The 20,258-nt window shown below is 44.5% G+C and overlaps 1 protein-coding gene across 2 annotated transcripts in view; it reads left to right on the top strand.

Annotated features, from left to right (window-relative positions):
• The window catches only part of LOC143280672 (uncharacterized), a 118,462-nt gene that overhangs the window by 38,221 nt on the left and 59,983 nt on the right, over positions 1 to 20,258 (top strand). For both annotated transcript variants that reach the window (XM_076585408.1, XM_076585407.1), the window contains exon 2: positions 15,338 to 15,438. In XM_076585408.1, coding sequence (XP_076441523.1) covers positions 15,372 to 15,438 — 67 coding nt within the window. In that variant the 5' untranslated portion in view covers positions 15,338 to 15,371. The remainder of the gene's footprint in view (positions 1 to 15,337; positions 15,439 to 20,258) is intronic.

Genomic DNA, 20,258 nt, shown 5'->3' with positions numbered 1-20,258 from the left:
ATTTGTCAGGGGTGCTCCTGTGTTGTACTAACACCGATGGAGAAATTTGTCAGGGGTGCTCCTGTGTTGTACTAACACCGATGGAGAAATTTGTCAGGGGTGCTCCTTGGTTGTACTAACACCGATGGAGAAATTTGTCAGGGGTGCTCCTGTGTTGTACTAACACCGATGGAGAAATTTGTCAGGGGTGCTCCTGTGTTGTACTAACACCGATGGAGAAATTTGTCAGGGGTGCTCCTGTGTTGTACTAACACCGATGGAGAAATTTGTCAGAGGTGCTCCTTTTTTAGCAGCGGGTTCTTTTACCTGAGTGAAGTACATGCTGTTTACGGGTACTCGTATTGACTAGGACCAAGATGATCATCTTTCACTCAAGGCGTAGAGAGAGAGAGAGGAGAGGGAAAACAATCCGTTTGGCTTTGCTTTCAGGGGGGACGTAAGGTTGCAATAACTATGACACCTCTTTGAGTAACTAGATTGGAACTTTTGGGTGCCTGCCTTTTTTTTCGTTTTTTTTTTTTCAAAAAAGCTAATCTCTGCACCGAAGTATAGACAGTAAAATGAAAATAAAAGTGTGTGTGTTCGTATTCATACTGGTACAGTGTCATCATGTAGGCTGTCCTCTCTCTCTCTCTCTCTCTCTCTCTCTGTCACTCTTCTAAGGGATGGTCACCGCTCCTCACCCTCTCTCCCTCCTCCCTCCCTCCCTCCCTCCCACACCCTGTGCCCCTCTCTCTCCCGCCATCAGGGTCGCCCCCTCCCCCCCACCCACCCCCCCCCACGCCCCCTCCACTATCACCTCTCCTACCCCCTCTCCAACGGCCCTTACGTTCCCAAAGCAACTGTTCCTTTATTTCTCAGCTCAAAAGCAAACCCTACACGCAAGCACGCGCGCACACACACAAACGCCCACGCACGCACACACACACACACACACACACACACACACACACACACACACACATATATATATATATATATATATATATATATATATATATATAATGTATACACACGCGCACGCACACACACATGCACGCGCGCGCGCAGACACACAGGCATACACACACACACACACACACACACACACACACACACACACACACACACAAACATCCACATCCCAAAACAAACTCGCACGCACGCGCGCGCACACACACACACACGCGCACACACACACATGACCACACAAGCACGCACGCACGCACGCGTATCATTGGCGCATAACACTGACCACCACCACCCAGCCCCATCCCACCTGCTCCTCAATCACACACGTGACACTGGCCGTGTTGCGAGACTTGGCTTCCTGTTAAACGATATCGATGAGGGAACACAACTCTCTCTCCCTCCTCCCTCCCTCCCTCCCCACCTCCCAGTTCTGTTTCTCCTCTCCCCTCTCTCTCCCCTCCCTCTTTTCCCCGCACGCACACACTAACACACACACACACACGCGCACGCATGCATGCACGCACGCAATGCAGGCATATCATTCATGCATATAACATTTACTACCGCCATCCACATTCTTCCGCTCTTCAGTTTGTGTGTGTGTGTGTGTGTGTGTGTGTGTGTGTCTCACTCTCTCTCTCTCTCACACACAAACACACACACACACACACACACACACGCACACGCTCGCACGCAAACACACACACACACACACGCACACACAGCCTGAGTGCCTAAATACTGAAGGGAGGATACCCACCACTCCACATCCCTGCCCCCTCCTCCACCCCGCCCCCTCCAAGGGTCCAATAAATGACTCAGTATAGCCGAGTACACCCTGTCCCCACCCGATTTTATCGCCTCCCTTTCCCCATCACTCCCTCCCCACCCCCCACCCCTGTACACAGCTTTGGAGATGACAAGGAAAAACAGTCGGGAGAGATGACGTAAAACGCTTTGTGACGTAAGAGCTTACGTCAAAACGCTTTGCGACGTGAGGAAATGGACGGACGTACGTACGAACTCTGGAAGGGAATGACCAGTTGTCCGTATAATATCCGGCCGCGGCAGTGTTCGTAGCGGTTGAGTTGGTTATTGGTGGGGTTTGTGTGTGTGTGTGTGTGTGTTATTATTATCTTACACAGGTGGATGTTGGTCGCAGCTGCGGGGGGTGGGGAGGGGGGATGGGGGGATAGGTAGGTGTTGGGTCTGGACAACGGAGATACTGATGTAGCCTTGCTTCAGTTTAGGAAAGCGTCACCTGTCTCTTGGGAAATGTTTTTGCGCACGACATTTTACCATTCGGTTTTTGTTGTTTTTTTTGTTGTTGTCGGTTTGTTTGTTGTTGTTTTTTAAGCAGCCATGTTTTTGTCCCGAGTTTTTGACTCACTTGTGTAAACAAAGTGAGTCTATGTTTTAACCCGTGTTCGGTTGTCTGTGTGTGTGTCTGTGTGTGTGTGTGTGTGTGTGTCCGTGTGTCTGTGTGTCCGTGGTAAACTTTAACATTGACATTTTCTCTGCAACTACTTTGTCAGTTGACACTAAATTTGGCATAAAAATAGGAAAATTTCAGTTCTTTCCAGTCATCTTGTTTAAAACAATATTGCGCTTCTGGGATGGGCACAAAAAAATAAAGAATGAAGCCTAATTATATGCAAACTGCATTTACTGTTATATTTATATTTTTTGTATTCTCTAAACTTGGCACTTTGATCTGATATTCTGACCCAACAGCTAGAGCAGTCATTATTATCATTTTTGGCTCAAACAGGAACTTCTTTTGCTAAGCATGGAAGTTTTATTTATTTTGCAAACGTTTTGGTGCAGATAGAAAAAAGGGAAATTACTCTGTAATGCTAGTGGAGTTAATTTGCTTTCAACTGATCTTTCTCATCTTAAACCTTACATTTTGAAACAAGAGAGGCAAGGCCTTCAAGACTCACTTGTGATGCACTTTTTTTTTAAAAATGCAAGCTTTTTATGTATTGAATATAATTTCAAAATGTAATGTTTAAGATGAGAAAGATCAGTTTAAAGCAAACTAAGTTCCCCAGCAGAGTAATTTCCCTTGTTTTACTGCCTACACCAAAACGTTTGCAATAAATAAAACTTCCACGCTTAGCAAAAGAAGTTCCTGTTTGAACAAAAAATGATAATAATGAGAGATCTTTTGTTGGGTCGAATATCAGATCAAAGTGCCAAGTTTAGAGAATACAAAAAATATAAATATGACAGTAAATGCATTACACTCAATGCATAAAAAGCTTGGATTTTTTTTTTAAAGTGTATCACAAGTGAGTCTTGAAGGCCTTGCCTTTCTTGTTCTTCATCTTCTTCTTGTATGTCCCGTTTTACTTTCTCCTCTGCCATCAGTACCCTTGGACATCACATAGTAAACCCATTGCGCTCCACTCGCGCATGCCCAACATTCAGACACGCGCATGCGCGTGCGTGCGCACGCACGCACACACATATACCACGCGTGCGCGCACACATGTACTCACGCACACACACTTTCAGAGATGCAACCTTTCGTACACTTAAATTCTGTGGTTAAACCGTTTGTGTCTATAAATATAGACAGAGAATAGAATAGAATATGTCTTTATTACCAATTGTACCGGGGTCACAAGGAATAATGGGAGGGGGGAGGGGCGGGTAGTACATAAAAAGGTGCGAACATAAATCGAAAATAATACACAAACACAAATACAGTAGAAATTAGGATACATACAAGTGCATATCAATATAAAAAAAACTTGTGCATATTCACACATGCACGCACACACACACACACACACACACGTTTGAACATAAGCCGCATATTACATGTGGATGGGGCTGATGACTAGATCTTCAGGTGGATGGTTGTTGGTGTGTGTGTATCGAGAGAGAGAGAGAGTGAGAGGAGGTAGGTAGGTAGGTAGATAGATATACCAACTCTAGACGTTAGTATAATGAATCGCACACACATAAATCGGCTGGATCATCACGAGATTGATTAGTCATGTGCGCGTTCGTGTGTGTGCGTGCGCTCGTGTGTGTGTGTGTGTGCGTTCGTGTGCGGCACGCACTTGGTACACTGGAAAAAGAACCCATGGCAACGAGAGTATTGTCCTCTGGCCAAATTCTGTGGAAGGAATCCACTCAGACAGATATGTATGCATGCACTCAAGGCCTGACTAAACGTGTTGGGTTATACTGCTGCTGGTCAGGCATCTGTCTAGCTGATGTGCTGTCGCGTATATGGATTTGTCCGAACACCAGTGACGCCTCCTGGAGAAGCTGAAACGTGTGTGTGTGTGTGTGTGTGATGCTCCTCTCCAGAGGTTGTTGCATCCTCACAGACCAGATTTAAGGAGAATGCTTCACTCCATTCATTTCTTGTCTGTTCTTTTCTCTCTCCGACATGCGTCTGGTGCTGATGTCACCGGATAATTGAACACGTTGTACACACCGGGCAGAATCTGGGTTACGACGTTTGGCATAAAAAAAAGACAACAGAGAGAGAGAGAGAGAGAGAGAGAGAGAGAGAGAGAAATTTTATATATATATATATATATATATATATATATATATATATATATATATATATGTAGTGTATGTGTTTGTGCCCGTTAAATATGTGTGTGTGTGTCTATTATATATTATATATATATATTGGAGAGATAATTAATGAATCAGTATTTTGAATGAATGAATGAATGTTAATTTTCCAGTATTGGTTTTAACACATCGTAAAGACCAAAAGAGAGAATGAATGAATGAATCTTCAAATGAATGAATGAAGAAATGTTAATTTTCCAATAATGATCTTAACACGTCGAGAAGACCCACACAGAGAGAGAGAGACAGACTGACAAAGACAGAGAGACAGAGGCAGAGACAGAGAGAAGCCCGCAGAGAAAGAGAGGGAGACAGAGAGTAAGATGGAGAGAGAGAGAGAATCAGTATCAGTATCAGTAGCTCAAGGAGGCGTCACTGCGTTCGGACAAATCCATATACGCTACACCACATTTGCCAAGCAGATGCCTGACCAGCAGCGTAACCCAACGCGCTTTTAGTCAGGCCTTGAGAAAAAAAATATATATATATAAGCGTACATACATATATAAATAAATAATAATTATGATGAAAAAAAAGCCCGCAGAGAAAGAGAGGGAGAGAGATGGAGAGAGAGAGAGAAGCCCGCAGAGAAAGAGAGGGAGAGAGATGGAGAGAGAGAGAGAAGCCCACAGAGAAAGAGAGGGAGAGAGAGAGAGAGAGAGAGAAGCCCACAGAGAAAGAGAGAGAAACAGAGAAAGATGGAAAGAGAGAGAGAAGCCCGCAGAGAAAGAGAGAGAAACAGAGAAAGATGGAAAGAGAGAGAGAAGCCCGCAGAGAAAGAGAGGGAGACAGAGAAAGATGGAAAGAGAGAGAGAGAGATGGAGAGAGAGAGAGATGGAGAGAGAGAGAAGCCCGCAGAGAAAGAGAGGGAGAGAGAGAGAGATGGAGAGAGAGAGAGAGAGAAGCCCGCAGAGAAAGAGAGGGAGACAGAGATGGAGAGAGATGGAGAGAGAGAGAGAAGCCCGCAGAGAAAGAGAGGGAGACAGAGATGGGGAGAGAGAGAGAGAGAGAGAGATGGAGAGAGAGAGAGAAGCCCGCAGAGAAAGAGAGGGAGGGAGAGAGAGAGAGAGAGAGAGAGAGAGAGAGAAGCCCGCAGAGAAAGAGAGGGAGACACAGAGTAAGATGGAGAGAGAGAGAGGGAGAGAAGCCCGCATAGAAAGAGAGGGAGAGAGAGAGAGAGAAGCCCACAGAGAGAGGGAGATGGAGAGAGAGAGGGAGAGAGAAGCCCGCATAGAAAGAGGGAGAGAGAGAGAGATGGAGAGAGAGAGAGAAGCCCGCATAGAAAGAGAGGGAGACAGAAAAATGCACACACACACACACACACACACACACACACACACACACACACACACACACACACACACACACACACACACACACACACACACACACAGGCCCACAGAGAAAGAGGGAGACAGAGAGAAAGATAGAGAGAGAGAGAGAGAAAGATGGAGAGAGAGAGAGAAAGAGGGAGAGAGAGAGAGAGAAAGATGGTGAGAGAGAGAGAAGCCCGCAGACACGGAAGAAAGAAAGAAAAGAAAAAAGAAAAGAAAAGAAAAAAAGTCTTTAATCAGGTCCGTTCGCGATTCCAAATTGAAAGGAAGAGAGAAGAGAGAGGAGGAAGGAAAAAGAAAGAAGGGGGTTATGTCTTATGTCTGAAGATAAACTGTGACGTGGTCGTGTTTCATTATAAGGGTTTCTGTAATCACTGCTGCCCAGGTCTGTCCCTTATGTTGTTTTTGTTTTTGTTGTTTGTTGTTTTTTTGTCTGTTCATTATACGTTCATTTTATATATTTATTTTCTTTCTTTCTTTTTAATCCCTTGACTGTTGAACCTCTAGTGAATTTTTGTGATCAGCGTAGCACGTGTGTAGCAGAGTGCAGGTACTATGGTTTCTTCTTCTTCTTCTTCTTCTTCTTCTTCTTCTTCTTCTTCTACTTCTTCTTCTTCTTCTTCTTCTTCTACTTCTTCGGCGTCGTCGTCGGCGTCGTCGTCGTCGTCGTCGTCGTCGCCCACGAAATCCCACGTTCACTCGTATGTACACGAGTGGGTGTTTACGTGTATGACCGTTTTTGCCCCGCCATGTAGGCAGCCATACTCCGTTTTCGGGGGGGGAGGGGGTGGGGGGTGTATGTTGAGTATGTTCTTGTTTTCACAACCCACCGAACGCTGACATGGACTTCGGGACCTTTGATCTTCTGCTTGCATATATACACAGGAAGGGGGTTCAGGCACCAGCTAGGTCTGCACATAATGTTGACCTGGGAGATCGGGGAAAAAATCTCCACCCTTTACCTACTAGGTGGTGTTACCGAGATTCGAACCCGGGACCCTCGGATTGAAAGTCCGACGCTTTAACCACTCGGTTATTGCGCCCGTCTGTGCCATGGTTTGTGTACTTAAACAGTGGTGTGACTGATGATGTTGTTTTTTTCTGATCAATGAGTTGAGGAAAATGGGGAGTCAAGTTGCACTGGAAAAAAACAAAAAACAACCCATGACGACAAAGTGTTGTCGTCTGACGAAATAATGTACAAAAAAAATAAACCCTCTCTGATATGTACACAAAACATATAAGCATGCACTCAAGGAATGACAAGCGCGTTGGGTTATGCTGCTGGTCAGGCATCGGCCTAGCTAGCAGATGTGGTGTTAGCGTATATGGATTTGTCCGAACGCAGTGACGCCTCGCGTGACCGATTCTACCACGGTGCCTTCTTAGGAAAAACACGAAGAAGAAAGCTAAAAAAACTAAGCGGGGAGAGATGGAGATGAGTGGTTGACAGGAGGTCATCAATGGTGCCCCCATGGTCGAAGACATTGTGATGGCGGAGGACACAAATAAACAATACGATAACAAGAAATAGATAAAAACAAACACAAAAAACCTCTATACTATACCGTATTGACCTTACTTTTTTACCGTTATTCAATAAAAGGAATAACAAAAGAAAGACTCGAAACAGTTTCGTAGCAGACATGAAGCCATCATCATCATCATTATCATCATCACCATCACCACCATCATCATCATCATCATCTGTCGTCGTCATAGCCGTTGTCGTCGTCAACATCATCACCCTGTCTTTACAGCCCAAACCGGAGACAAAAGACGATCTCGCTGCCGGGAAATAAAGGCTGATGATGTTGGACACGACTGGGTCACCATTCAGAAACAATCTGCGTGGCAATGAACGGGTAACTAAACGTCACAACGACCAGGCGATGGGAGAGGAGAAGCGATTTGACACTCACCCAAAGACGTTTTTACGGGTTCGAAACTGCTCTTGTGACCTAGTGATCATTAATCGGTTTGTCTGTGGGTGGAAGGAGGTTATGGAAGGGGGGTGGGAGGGATGGCAATGGGAGGGGGGCGGGGGGGGGGGGGGTCGGAGACAAGACTTACGTTTTTCAGCAGTTATTTCCCTGGGAGTGAGTCAGCTGGGAAGAAATGATTTGCACAGCATTCCTCTCCCAGCTCTCAGATAAGCGAACGAATGACATCGTGTCTCTCCTCGAAACGGCTAGTCTCAAGCAAAACAAAAACAGAAATAGCTTGAAACACGCGCGAAAAAGGAAACAAACAAAAGCAAACCTGTTACATACGTCAGAAAGGTAGACATAATCAAAATACATTGATCCGCTAAAGTGTTGACGTTGGCCGTTCGTGTTGTGCCATGCCACGTTGTTTAATGTAATACAATGCAATACTTTTTGTATGAAATACAATGCAATACTTTTTGTATGAAATGCAATGCAGGTACTTTTTGTATGAAATGCAATGCAATACTTTTTGTATGAAATAGAGTTCGATATGACACAATACAATACAATACAATACAATACAATACAGTACAATGCAATGCAATGCAGTGCAATGCAATGTCTCTAACCAATGTCTTCGTCATCGTGTAAGAGCAGGCTGACCTAAAAGACCACGATTCCTCTCTGACAGTCTCATGGCGAAAACTGACGGGCGCAGTAGCCGAGTGGTTAAAGCGTTTGACTTTCAGTCTGAGGGTCCCGGGTTCGAATCTCGGTAACGGCGCCTGGTGGATAAAGTGTGGAGATTTTTCCGATCTCCCAGGTATAGGTCAACGTATGTGCAGACCTGCTTGTGCCTGAACCCCCTTCGTGTGTATATGCAAGCAGAAGTTCAAATATGCACGTTAAAAGATCCTGTAATCGATGTCAGTGTTCGTTGGGTTATGGAAACAAGAACATACCCAGCATGCACACACCCCAAAAATGGAGTATGGCTGCCTACATGGCGGGGTAAAAACGGCCATACACGTAAAAGCCCACTCGTGTACATACGAGTGAACGTGGAAGTTGTAGCCCACGAACGAAGAAGAAGAACAACAACAACAACAACAAAAAACAAACAAAAAACATACTGACCAAGAAGCGTTTGAGGAAGTTTTGCTTTGCCGTTTGGAGCGTCATTTAGATCAACTCTCAAAGTTGTGCAGTGAGCTGTTACGTCCACTCAGCAAGTCGTACGAAAAGGATGAATTGCATATCTTGTTTGTTCGTTTCTTTGATTGTTTAATGGTCTTAGATATACCGAGAATATGTTATTGACATGCAGATTATGCATGTGTATTTGGGTTTGAGTCTTTTACTTTTCATCTGGCATCGAAAGAGACAGCATGGAATCTATTACTGCATCCATGTGTAGCCTTAAAAAGTAGTCTGCAGTTGCTGCCAGATGGAGAACAATGCACTGTTCTGAGATATGCATCTGTACATCTGTTGTCCTTGTATGTGTATATTTATAGTTATTCACATTTGTTGTCCTTGTATGTGTATATTTATAGTTATCACATTGTTGTCCTTGTATGTGTATATTTATAGTTATTCACATTTTTGTCCATGTATGTGTATATTTATAGTTATTCACATTTTTTGTCCCTTTATGTGTATGTTTATAGTTATTCACATTGTTGTCCTTATATGTGTATGTTTATAGTTATTCACATTGTTGTCCTTGTATGTGTATATTTATAGTTATTCACATTGTTGTCCTTGTATGTGTATATTTATAGTTATCACATTGTTGTCCTTGTATGTGTATATTTATAGTTATTCACATCTGTTGTCCTTGTATGTGTATATTTATAGTTATTCACATTTGTTGTCCTTGTATGTGTATATTTATAGTTATCACATTGTTGTCCTTATATGTGTATATTTATAGTTATTCACATTTGTTGTCCTTGTATGTGTATATTTATAGTTATTCACATTTGTTGTCCTTGTATGTGTATATTTATAGTTATTCACATTTTGTTCACGTCCCTTCAGAAACGGCCGATAGTCTCCAGAATAAATCGTTTTCCTTCCTCCCTCCCTCTCTCTCTCTCTCTCTCTCTCTCTCTCTCTCTCTCTCTCTCTCTCTCTCTCTCTCTCTCTCTCTCCCCTCAGCGATGATCCAAAAAAAAAAAAAAGAGAAAAAATCACCTTCGCTGAGAAAGCAGCCTCAAGTGTTTTTTCTGTTTTTCTTCTACAAGATTTCATAGTGACGTCGATCTTGTTTTTTTTTTTGTGTGTGTGTGTGTGTGTGTGTGTGTGTGTGTGTGTGTGTGTGTGTTAAGTTGGAAGACTTTGTTGTTGTTGTTTTTTTCTTTTTGTTGTTGTATTTTCAAGTGAATTGTGGGAAAAAAAAAAAAGGTGTTTGTTTTTGTACCTTCAGTACCGTCAGTGGCGGGTTGAGTTGATTGGTTGGAGAAAGGAAGGTGGGCATTGGGAGTGTAGTTAGTCGTTGCTCTAATGTGAGTGTAGTTAGTCGTTGCTCTAATGACTGTAGTTATTCCTCTGCATGTTCGCGTCCGTGTTTCGTGTTTTTTTTTGTAATGGTGACCTCCTTTTCGTGTGAGTTTTTGTTTTTTTTCTGGGACCCTTTGTGTGTGTGTGTGTGTGTGTGTGTGTGTGTGTGTGTGCTTGTTGGTGTCAGTGTTTGGGTGTGTGGATGAGGGGGGGTGGGGTCGGGGGTGGGGAAGAGAGGGTGTTGCATGATTTGATTTGTCTTGCATCACTTCCATACAGTGTGAAAGGATGATAAAGTTGTTAAGTGTGGGAGTTGTCATGATTCCTAATGGAACTTCTCTCTCTCTCTGTCTGTCTGTCTCTGTCTCTCTCTCTCTCTCACTCAGGGTGTTGTTGTTGTTTTCCATTCAGAGTGATTCAGACCAGCGGTGCTGATGCAATAGAACGTAAAACAAGTGATTGAGAAAGACAGGAGAGAGAGAGAGAGAGACAGAGACAGTCTTGAGTGAAAAGACAAGAGAGAGACAGAGACAGTCTTGAGTGAAAAGACAAGAGAGACAGACAGACAGTCTTGAGTGAAAAGACAGGAGAGAGAGAGACAGACAGACAGTCTTGAGTGAAAAGACAGGAGAGAGACAGACAGACAGACAGAGTGAAAAGACAGGAGAGAGAGACAGACAGCCTTGAGTGAAAAGACAGGAGAGACAGACACACAGTCTTGAGTGAAAAGACAGGAGAGAGAGAGACAGACAGACAGTCTTGAGTGAAAAGACAGGAGAGAGACAGACAGACAGACAGAGTGAAAAGACAGAGAGAGAGACAGACAGACAGACAGCCTTGAGTGAAAAGACAGGAGAGAGAGACAGTATTTTGAGTCTTGAAATATTTTACTGATTTGGCCTTTTACACAACTAGAGGTTTGGTATGAAAATGATACAGCAATGATTGATAATTTCCAATATCTAAAGAGACACAGAGAGACAGAGACAGAGAGAGATAGGATAGACAGAAGAGAGAAAAAGAGAAAGACAAAAAGAGAGAGAGAGAGAGATACAAAGAGAGATTCAAGATTCAAAAACTTTATTACGCAAGGATACAGATTTTAGGCATCGCCAAGTCAGAGAGAGAGAGAGAGAGATTGGAGAGACAAAGAAAAAGAGAAAGACACACACACGCACACGCATACACACACACACGCACACGCACGCACACGCACACACACACACACACGTACACACACACACACACACACACACACACACACACACACACACACACACACACACACACACACACACACACAGAAGAGACAGGGAAAGAGAGAGAGAGAGATGCAGAGAGATACAAAGACAGACACATAGAGTGAGAGACAAAGGAAAGACAAGAGAGAGACAGAGAGAGAGAGAGAGAGCAGGATCACTCATCAGTGAGGCCAAGTTCGCCTCATTTCTGATTCTAAGTGAGGCAGGACCTTGGAAATGAGTGACCAAAAACACGGGAAGCTGGTTTTTCTGTGTGTTTTTTTGTTGTTGTTTTTGTTTGTTTGTTTTATTTGATCTTACGTTTGTATTTGTTGCTGCTTTCTTTTTCTTTTCTTCTTTTTTTTTCGGTTTTTTTTTTCGGTTTTTTTTTTAAGAAGTTTTCTGCAGATAACTACAAGCCAAACAAAAAGCAAAACAACACACACACACACACACACACACACACACACACACACACACACACACACACACACACACACACACACACACACACACACACACACACACACGAGAGAGAGAGAGAGAGAGAGAATGCAGTTAGTTTGGGAGTTTTTCTTTGACGACAGTTAGAACTGATGCATAGTTGGTCTTACACATAACAATGGGGGGGGAAAAAACCCAACGTGACGCAGAATTGTGAACTTGATGTTCGTTTTTGTATTAACCTTTTTGCAGAAGATTACTTGATCTTGTAAGAAAATAAATCGCCTGCAGCCTAACGTTTAGTACTGGATATTTAGTGTTCTTTTTTCTTTGTGTGTGTGTGTGTGTGTGTGTGTGTGTGTGTGTGTGTGTGTGTGTGTTGTGTTAGCTGGACTTGTAAATGAAAATGACACTTCCCAAAAAGTTGCGAAGCTAACGTCTATTGTCGTCTTCATTGAGGCATGATTGCACCGGTTCGGCGCAATGCCGAGTGGTTAAAGTGTTGGACTTTCAATCTGAGGGTCCCGGGTTCGAATCACGGTAACGGTGCCTGGTGGGTAAAAGGGTGGAGATTTTTTACGATCTCCCAGGTCAACATATGTGCAGACCTGCTTGTGCCTGAACCCCCTTCGTGTGTATACGCACGCAGACGATCAAATACGCACGTTAATGATCCTGTAATCCATGTCAGCGTGCGGGTGGGTTATGGAAACAAGAACATCCCCATGCACACCCCCGAAAAACGGAGAATGACTGCATACATGGCAGGGTAAAAACGGTCGTGTGCGTAAAAGCCCACTCGTGGACGTACGAGTGCACGTGGGAGTTGCAGCCCACGAACGAAGAAGAAGAAGAGGAAGAAGAAGACAGACCCAAGTGTAGTTGTATTTCCAAGTCAGTTCTCAATTCAACTGATTATGTCACTCGATAAAAAAAATGTTTGCTGCGGTGTATATGTGCGTGGTATGACGTCTTGATTCAAAATTAGGTGTAAGTTCAGAAGCCTGTTTCATGCGTAATCTTTAACTGTGATTATTATAAAGTTATGGCTGTGACGACCTTTGTGTGTTTTACTCTGTTACCTTTTCAAGTCTGCTGTGATCATTGTATATATGGTTTGCTCTAGGATGTGTGTTTTACTCTGTTACCTTTTTAAATATACTGTGATCATTGTATATATGGTTTGCTCTAGGATGTGTGTTTTACTCTGTTACCTTTTTAAATATACTGTGATCATTGTATATATGGTTTGCTCAAGGATGACACCTTTTATATCTTTTATGTATACATGTTCAAAGGCTGTGATTCTCTTGGGTTGTTTATATTTTTTCTTGTTGTGATAAAAAAACCACCTATTCTGTATTCTAAGATTTCAGTTTCAGTTTCAAGATGTCGTCAAAAGCGTGTGAAGTGATTCATATAAGCTACATAACATCTACTTTAAATCATAAAACTTTTAGGAGCAGATGCCTGACCTTTTGGTAGACCCAGGCATTGAGAATTTTAATCAAAGACAAAAGAACAACATTATGTATTGGCCGAGTTATCGGGTTTTGAAAACTAGGGCACCGCGCAATTATTGCATGTTTGTCACAAAAACACTCATTTTCTACAGTTGAGTGGCTTTCGAGTTTCTGCAAAAAACTTTCTAAACTGCAGGAAAGAGAAAGGTCAGCTACTCCAAGACTCTGGCACACTGATGGGCTGAGTTTTGACAGAGGGAATGGGATGCAGTCTCTCGTGAGTCCTGGCAAGCTGATCCTTTAAATCCTCGGGATTGAAGTGAGCTCTCATTTGCGCTTTACCGTGATCTGACCGACTTTTGTTCCGAGCAGTGGGTTGCAACACTTTGGAACGACACTGTGTCGAGTAAGGAATGTACAAAGTTGATAACAGAAAGGAGAGCACAAGAGAAAACACCGCTGTTTGCCAGTATACCCGTTGGGCTCCACGTTGTTTCTCGTCATTTCGTCACATTGTTTGAAGTCATTCCAGGCTGCTGGATTTATATGTAGACCTGTTCGTTCTTCACATTGTTTGAAGTCATTCCAGGCTGCTGGATTTATATGTAGACCTGTTCGTTCTTCACATTGTTTGAAGTCATTCCAGGCTGCTGGATTTATATGTAGACCTGTTCGTTCTTCACATTGTTTGAAGTCATTCCAGGCTGCTGGATTTATATGTAGACCTGTTCGAGGGGGAAATAACCCTTCATTAAGGTCCAGTTGTTCAGGTTTTGGGTATTGGTTCAGGGAAGACTGTGTTGTTCGAGAGGGTTAGTGAGTCGTAAGTGAATTTCTGCTGCACTGGAAATGAAAGTTTACGACCTATTGGGAAAAAGTCGTACAGATCAGATTAGTGGAGTGTTGGCCTGAGGTAGCGCGTCCTCATGGGAATCGAGAGAATTCGAGTCGCGCTGGTTCGAATCCCAGCTCAATCATCAGTATTTTCTCCCCCTCCACTAGACCTTGAGTGGTGGTCTGAACGCTAGTCACTCGGATGAGAACATAAACCGAGGTCCCGTTTGCATCATGCACTTAGCGCACGTAAAGGAACCCACGGCAACAAAAAGGGTTGTCACTGGCGAAATTCTGCAGAAAAATCCACTTCAGTAGGAACACAAATAAAATTCCAGGCAGTAAAAAAAAAAAAGGGGTGGGGGGGGCGCACTCAATGTAGCGACGTGCTCTCTTGGGAGAAGACCAGCCCGAATTTCACACAGAGACATATGTTGTGACATAAAGAGTAATACAATACAATGCAATGAAATACAATACAATGCAATACAATGCAATGAAATGCAATAAAATACAATCGAATGCAATGCAATGCAATACAATACAATACAATAGATCGAGTCGTTAAGTGCTTTCGTCTTGGTACGGTGAAAATTGCGTTTTTCGAGAGGGTCAAAGAGTCGTGAGTGAATTTCTACTGCTCTCGAGGTGGAAGTTTTACGACCTATTTGGAAAAAAGTCCTATAGGTAATGTTTTCCAGGACTTAGTCTTGGTTCAGTGAAGAGTTTCGTTTTTTCGTGAGGGTGAGTCGTGGGTGTCTTTCTGCTGCTCTCGAAGTAGAAGTTGACGACCAGTTGTTCAGGACTTAGGGCCTGGTTTGGTGAGGGTTGTGTTCATCTTGAGGTCCAGAGAGGGAGATGTCATTTCCGACATGAACCACGCTTTTCACCCGTTCCTCCCTGCACACACACACACACACACACACACACACACACACGAACACGACACACACGAAAACACGCTTTTAACACCACGTGGTGTGCATGAAGTTGATGTTGAAGTGTTTTGCCCTGCCTGTGTGTTGCAGACTCGAACCCCGCCACCCCACCCCAAGGCAGAAGATGATTGTCCTGCGGCCCGTGCCTTCCGCCTTCCTCCTCCTCACCGCCATCCTCCTCTCCCACACAGGTGAGCATGCGCATCGTCCTGTGTTTCCTCCTTTCCGTTTCCGAGCAACGCTTGGCGCTTCCGCTTCCTGTTCCCGAGACTGCTAGGGGAGGGAAAGTGTTAATGGTGTTTTGTTGTTGTTGTTTGTGTGTGTGTGTGCGTGTGTGTGTGCATGTATGCGTGTGTGTGTGTGTGTGTGTGCGTGCGTGTGTGCGCGTGCGTGCATGCGTGTGTGTGTGTGTGTGTGTGTACTTAAAGTACATGCCAATGTTGCTGCGATAGCCTTGAGATGGCCTTAGTGGTCGGCGAGGCTCTAAGCACCATAATTTGATTTGATTTAATGTGTGCGTGTGCGGTGTGTATGAATATATATATATGTGTGTGTGTGTGTTGTATGTGTGTGTGTGTGGAGGGGGATTCCATTGTTTATTCGTTCGTTATTTTGTTTGACAGTCTGTCTACCAGTGTAGTTTTCTGTGGAACCTCCCCTTTTTCTCTCCCATTTCAGAGACTGAAAAAAAGCATAGAAACAAATTGTCAGACTGATGGAGGGGACAACTCCTCCCTCAACAAAGAAAGGAGATCTTCATTATGAAGATCCTCAATCCATAAACTCAGAACGAGACGGGAAAAAAATGAAAACAATGTTTCAAAAAGCAAGAAAGGCCAGGGACTGATTAGTACGCTACGGATAATCTTGCAGTCCCCGAAAGACGGAGGCGTGTGTGATGGAAGGCGAGAGAGAGGATGGGGATGTGTACGATTTATGCAGGTGGGAGAGAGGGAGAAAGAGAGAGACATAAGGACAGAAGAGACAGGCAGAAGAGATAATATTGGTTTTGTCCCCCCCCCCCACCCCTTCCTCCTTCACTCCACACCCCCCACACCCTACCCCCCGGTTAAAAAAAAAAAATAATAATCGACATCATGCCTTGTCTGCTGTGTCATCCTTCCGTCAACCTAATCGGCGATCAGGGGCTTCATTTAATAATAAATCCCTGCCCGTTAACAACAATCTACACACGCATGTGTGGGAGGGGTGTGTGTAGGGGTGTTGGCGGAGAGGATGGTGGGGGGGGGGGGGGGCGCGGGGGGTCCCTCAGCACATCAGTCAGCCAGCCGGGGGCCCTGACGACAAAGCACCACGTTCACAACTCCCTCCAATCTCCGGGCTGGGCGCGCGCTAATGAATTGATTGGTGCAGCCCGCCTCACCGCCGAAGCTTCGCCGAGCGCCATCACTTCATTACTGATCGTTCACCCTTGGGGCGCTTTATTGCCTGACGATTAGGTGGTGGTGGTGGTGGTGGTGGTGGGGAGGGTTGGTGTGTGTGTGTGTGTGTGTGTGTGTGTGTGAGGAAGGGGGTTCTTTATAGTGGAGATGTTTTGTTGTTGTTTTGAGGGGGGTTGTCCCACGCATTGAAGGTTATATTTCTCATACTTACTGGTAAGAGGTACCTCCCTGAGTGTTTGTGATTCTGTGGAGAGACTTGAAGATACAGCAGGAGGGGGTGGGGTGGGAAGAGAGAGAGCTTTGTTTGGTGGCTTTGTTCAACAGTAGTGTGCATGCGTGCTTGTGTGTGTCTGCGTGTGTGTGTCTGCGTGTGTGCATGTGTGTGTGTGTGTGTATGTGTGTGTGTGTGGAGGGTGGGGTGGATGTGGGTGGATAGAGGGGTTCAGTTGTTCATTCGTTCGTACTTTTGTCTAACGGACTACCAATGTACTACTACTTGGCTACTCCAAAACAAAGAACATCATTGTGGAGTTTCTCAGAACAAGAAGGAAATAATGAAAACAACTAAAAAAATTTTTTAAAGACCATGGATCGTCCAGCAAACCATGAAAGACGAGGCCATGTAATAGGCAGGAAAGTTGGTGGGGAGATGGACGATTTACGAAGAGGGGAGAGAGATAGACATTTGTATTTTGTATTTGTATTTGCTTTTGTTTTTATCACAACAGGTTTCTGTGTGTCAAATTCGGGCTGCTCTCCCCAGGGAGAGCGCGTAGCTACACTACAGCACTACCCTTTTTTTTCTTTTTCTTTTTCCTGCGTGCAGTTTTTTGTTGTTTTTTTCTATTCAAGTGGATTTTTCTACAGAATTTTGCCAGGAACAACCCTTTTGTTGCTGTGGGTTCTTTTACGTGTGCTGAGCTGCACACGGGACCTTGGTTTATCGTCTCATCCGAATGACTAGCGTCCAGACCACCACTCAAGGTCTGGTGGAGGGGGAGAAAATATCGGCGGCTGAGCAGTGATTCGAACCAGTGCGCTCAGATTCTCTCACTTCCTAGGTGGACGCGTTACCTCTAGGCCATCACTCCAAGATACAGAAGTGATCTTGGTTTTGCAACAAACAAAAATCGACAACATTGGGTATGCCTTGTCCGCTGTATCAATCCTTCCGTCAACCTAATCAGCGATCAGGGGCTTCATTTGATAATAAATCCCTGCCCGTTAACAAACAATTGTACACACGGGTGGGTCTCTCAGCACATCAGTCAGCCAGCCGGGGACCCTGACGACAAAGCACCACGTTCACAACTCCCTCCAATCTCCGGGCTGGGCGCGCGCTAATGAATTGATTGGTGCAGCCCGCCTCACCGCCGAAGCTTCGCCGAGCGCCATCACTTCATTACTGATCGTTCACCCTTGGGGCGCTTTATTGCCTGACGATTAGGTGGTGGCGGTGGGAGTGGGGTGGGGTTGTATGGGTGTGTGTGTGGGGGGGGTTCATGCTAGCAAAGTTACCTCCCCAGGGTGCTTGTGATTCGGTGGAGAGACTTGAAGATGCAGGAAGAGTGGGATGGGAAGTTGGAGTGGTGAGGGTGGGTGATGGTGGGTGAGGGTGGGGGAAGAGAGAGAGCGAGCTTTGGTGGCTTTGTTCGTGAGAAGAGTGAGTGTGTGTCTGTGTGTGTGCGCGCGTGCGTGTGCGCGTGTATGTGTGCATACATGAGTGTGTATGGTACCTTGCTGAGTGATTCTCTCTCTCTCTCTCTCTCTCTCTCTCTCTCTCTCTCTCTCTCTCTCTCCATCTCTCCATCCCTCCTTCAAAAACCCATCACCCCCTTGCAGTAACTGGTCAGCCAGTTGATATTACCAACACTGTCACAATTGTGCAGATTTCCTTTTTCAAGTCATGTTACGTCTGGTGTTCTTTGTCACACGCAGTGTCAGAAAAGCGTACACTTTCATACTTTTGAATTTCTGTTTCAGTGAATTTGACATGAATCGACGCCCGTTGTTCTCATCAAAATGTCATTTTGAATTTGATACATTGATCTGAAAACTTAAGAAGTCATCCAGTCAAAACTGCTCTGATGACCGCTTGAAAAATACATTTCTGATATTCATGGCTAAGGTCTGCCGAGTGATAAATAAATGAATAAATAGATAAATAAATAAATAAATGAATAAAGAGAAGCTGCCCGTGTTCTTGTCAAAACTCCGCGCCAAAAGTTCTCCATGCGATGTCTGTTGCAGCAGCGGCATTGGAGACAGTTGTCTGGACAGACAAAATGTATTTGGCGTTTCGTCATTCATGGCAGCTTTTGGCCATCATGCCTTTCTCCTGAAAGCCCACATGTGTAGAAACCCCAGGCAAAAAAACAAACAAACAAAAAACAAACCAACAATGTTCGAAAAACAGCAACAAGAAGAAATGTCTTTCTCTCTCCACGACGAGGGGTAGTTTATGGGAGTTGCAAAAAGCAAAGGGCGGAGTGATGAATGCATGGACCAGCTGTAAAGAGAAAAGGCAGGGGAGAGTTTGGGGTTATGGCGAAAGAGGGGCACGTCCTTTTTTTTTTTTTTTTTGTTGTTGAGATTGATAAGCCGTGTTCACTGAGCCAGGGACCGTGGTTAATTGATTGGCCAGGTCCTGTCATTGGAGACAACGCTTTCAGGCCGTTAAATGTTTACGGGGGTGGGTGTGGGGGTATGGGGAGGAGTAGATTGCCTGGGATGAAAATGTCTGGAGGCATCAGATCTATTGGTTGGTCTGCGCCATCTAGGGAGAAGATAGATTCTTTATATCACTCGACTTTTTCTTTGGGGGGTGTGGGGGTGTGTGACGTCATTTCTGTATGACTAAAGGTCAAAGCCAGCAAAGGAGGGACAGTGATGTGAGGATTTTCAGACTTTTCTTTTGTGGGCCTCCCTTGCTTTGCACGTGCAATTCCATTCCATGGAGCGCCTTTCTGTTTTCAGCGTTTCTCATGACTTGTCCAGTGGCTGATAAAGTCGGTCTTCTGTTTCTGCCCACTTCTCTCTGTCTCTGTCTGTCTCTGTCGTTGTCTCTTTCTCTCTCTGTCTGTCTCTGTCTCTCTCTCTCCTCTCTCTCTCCCTCTCTCCTCTCTCTGTCTCTCTCTCTCTCTCTGTCTCTGTCTGTCTGTCTCTGTCGTTGTCTCTTTCTCTCTCTGTCTGTCTCTGTCTCTCTCTCTCTCTCTCTCTGTCTCTCTGTCTCTGTCTGTCTGTCTGTCTGTCTCTCTGCCTCTCTCTCTCTCTCTCTCTCTCTCTCTCTCTGTCTCTCTCTGTCTCTCTCTGTCCTCTCTCTCTCTCTCTCTCTCAGCGCACGAACTGAGCTTGCTCCAGTAATTAGTATACCATGTGACCTGCTTTATCTGATTCACGCAGTAATTGATCTGGGAACGGAGTGTCCACCCCCCTCCCCTCCCTCCCTCGCTATATATATATATATATATATATATATATATATATATATATATATATATATATACATACATACATATATATATAATCTTTCTGCCATATCATCACTCTTCCATTCGTTAGCAATTCTTCTTCTTCGTTCGTGGGCTGTAACTTCCACGTTCACTCGT

The sequence above is a fragment of the Babylonia areolata genome, chromosome 3 (genome assembly GCF_041734735.1).
Source record: "Babylonia areolata isolate BAREFJ2019XMU chromosome 3, ASM4173473v1, whole genome shotgun sequence".
Lineage (NCBI taxonomy): Eukaryota > Metazoa > Mollusca > Gastropoda > Neogastropoda > Buccinidae > Babylonia > Babylonia areolata.
Note: the sequence above shows the minus strand (reverse complement) of the source record. Positions and strands in the feature narration are given on the sequence as shown.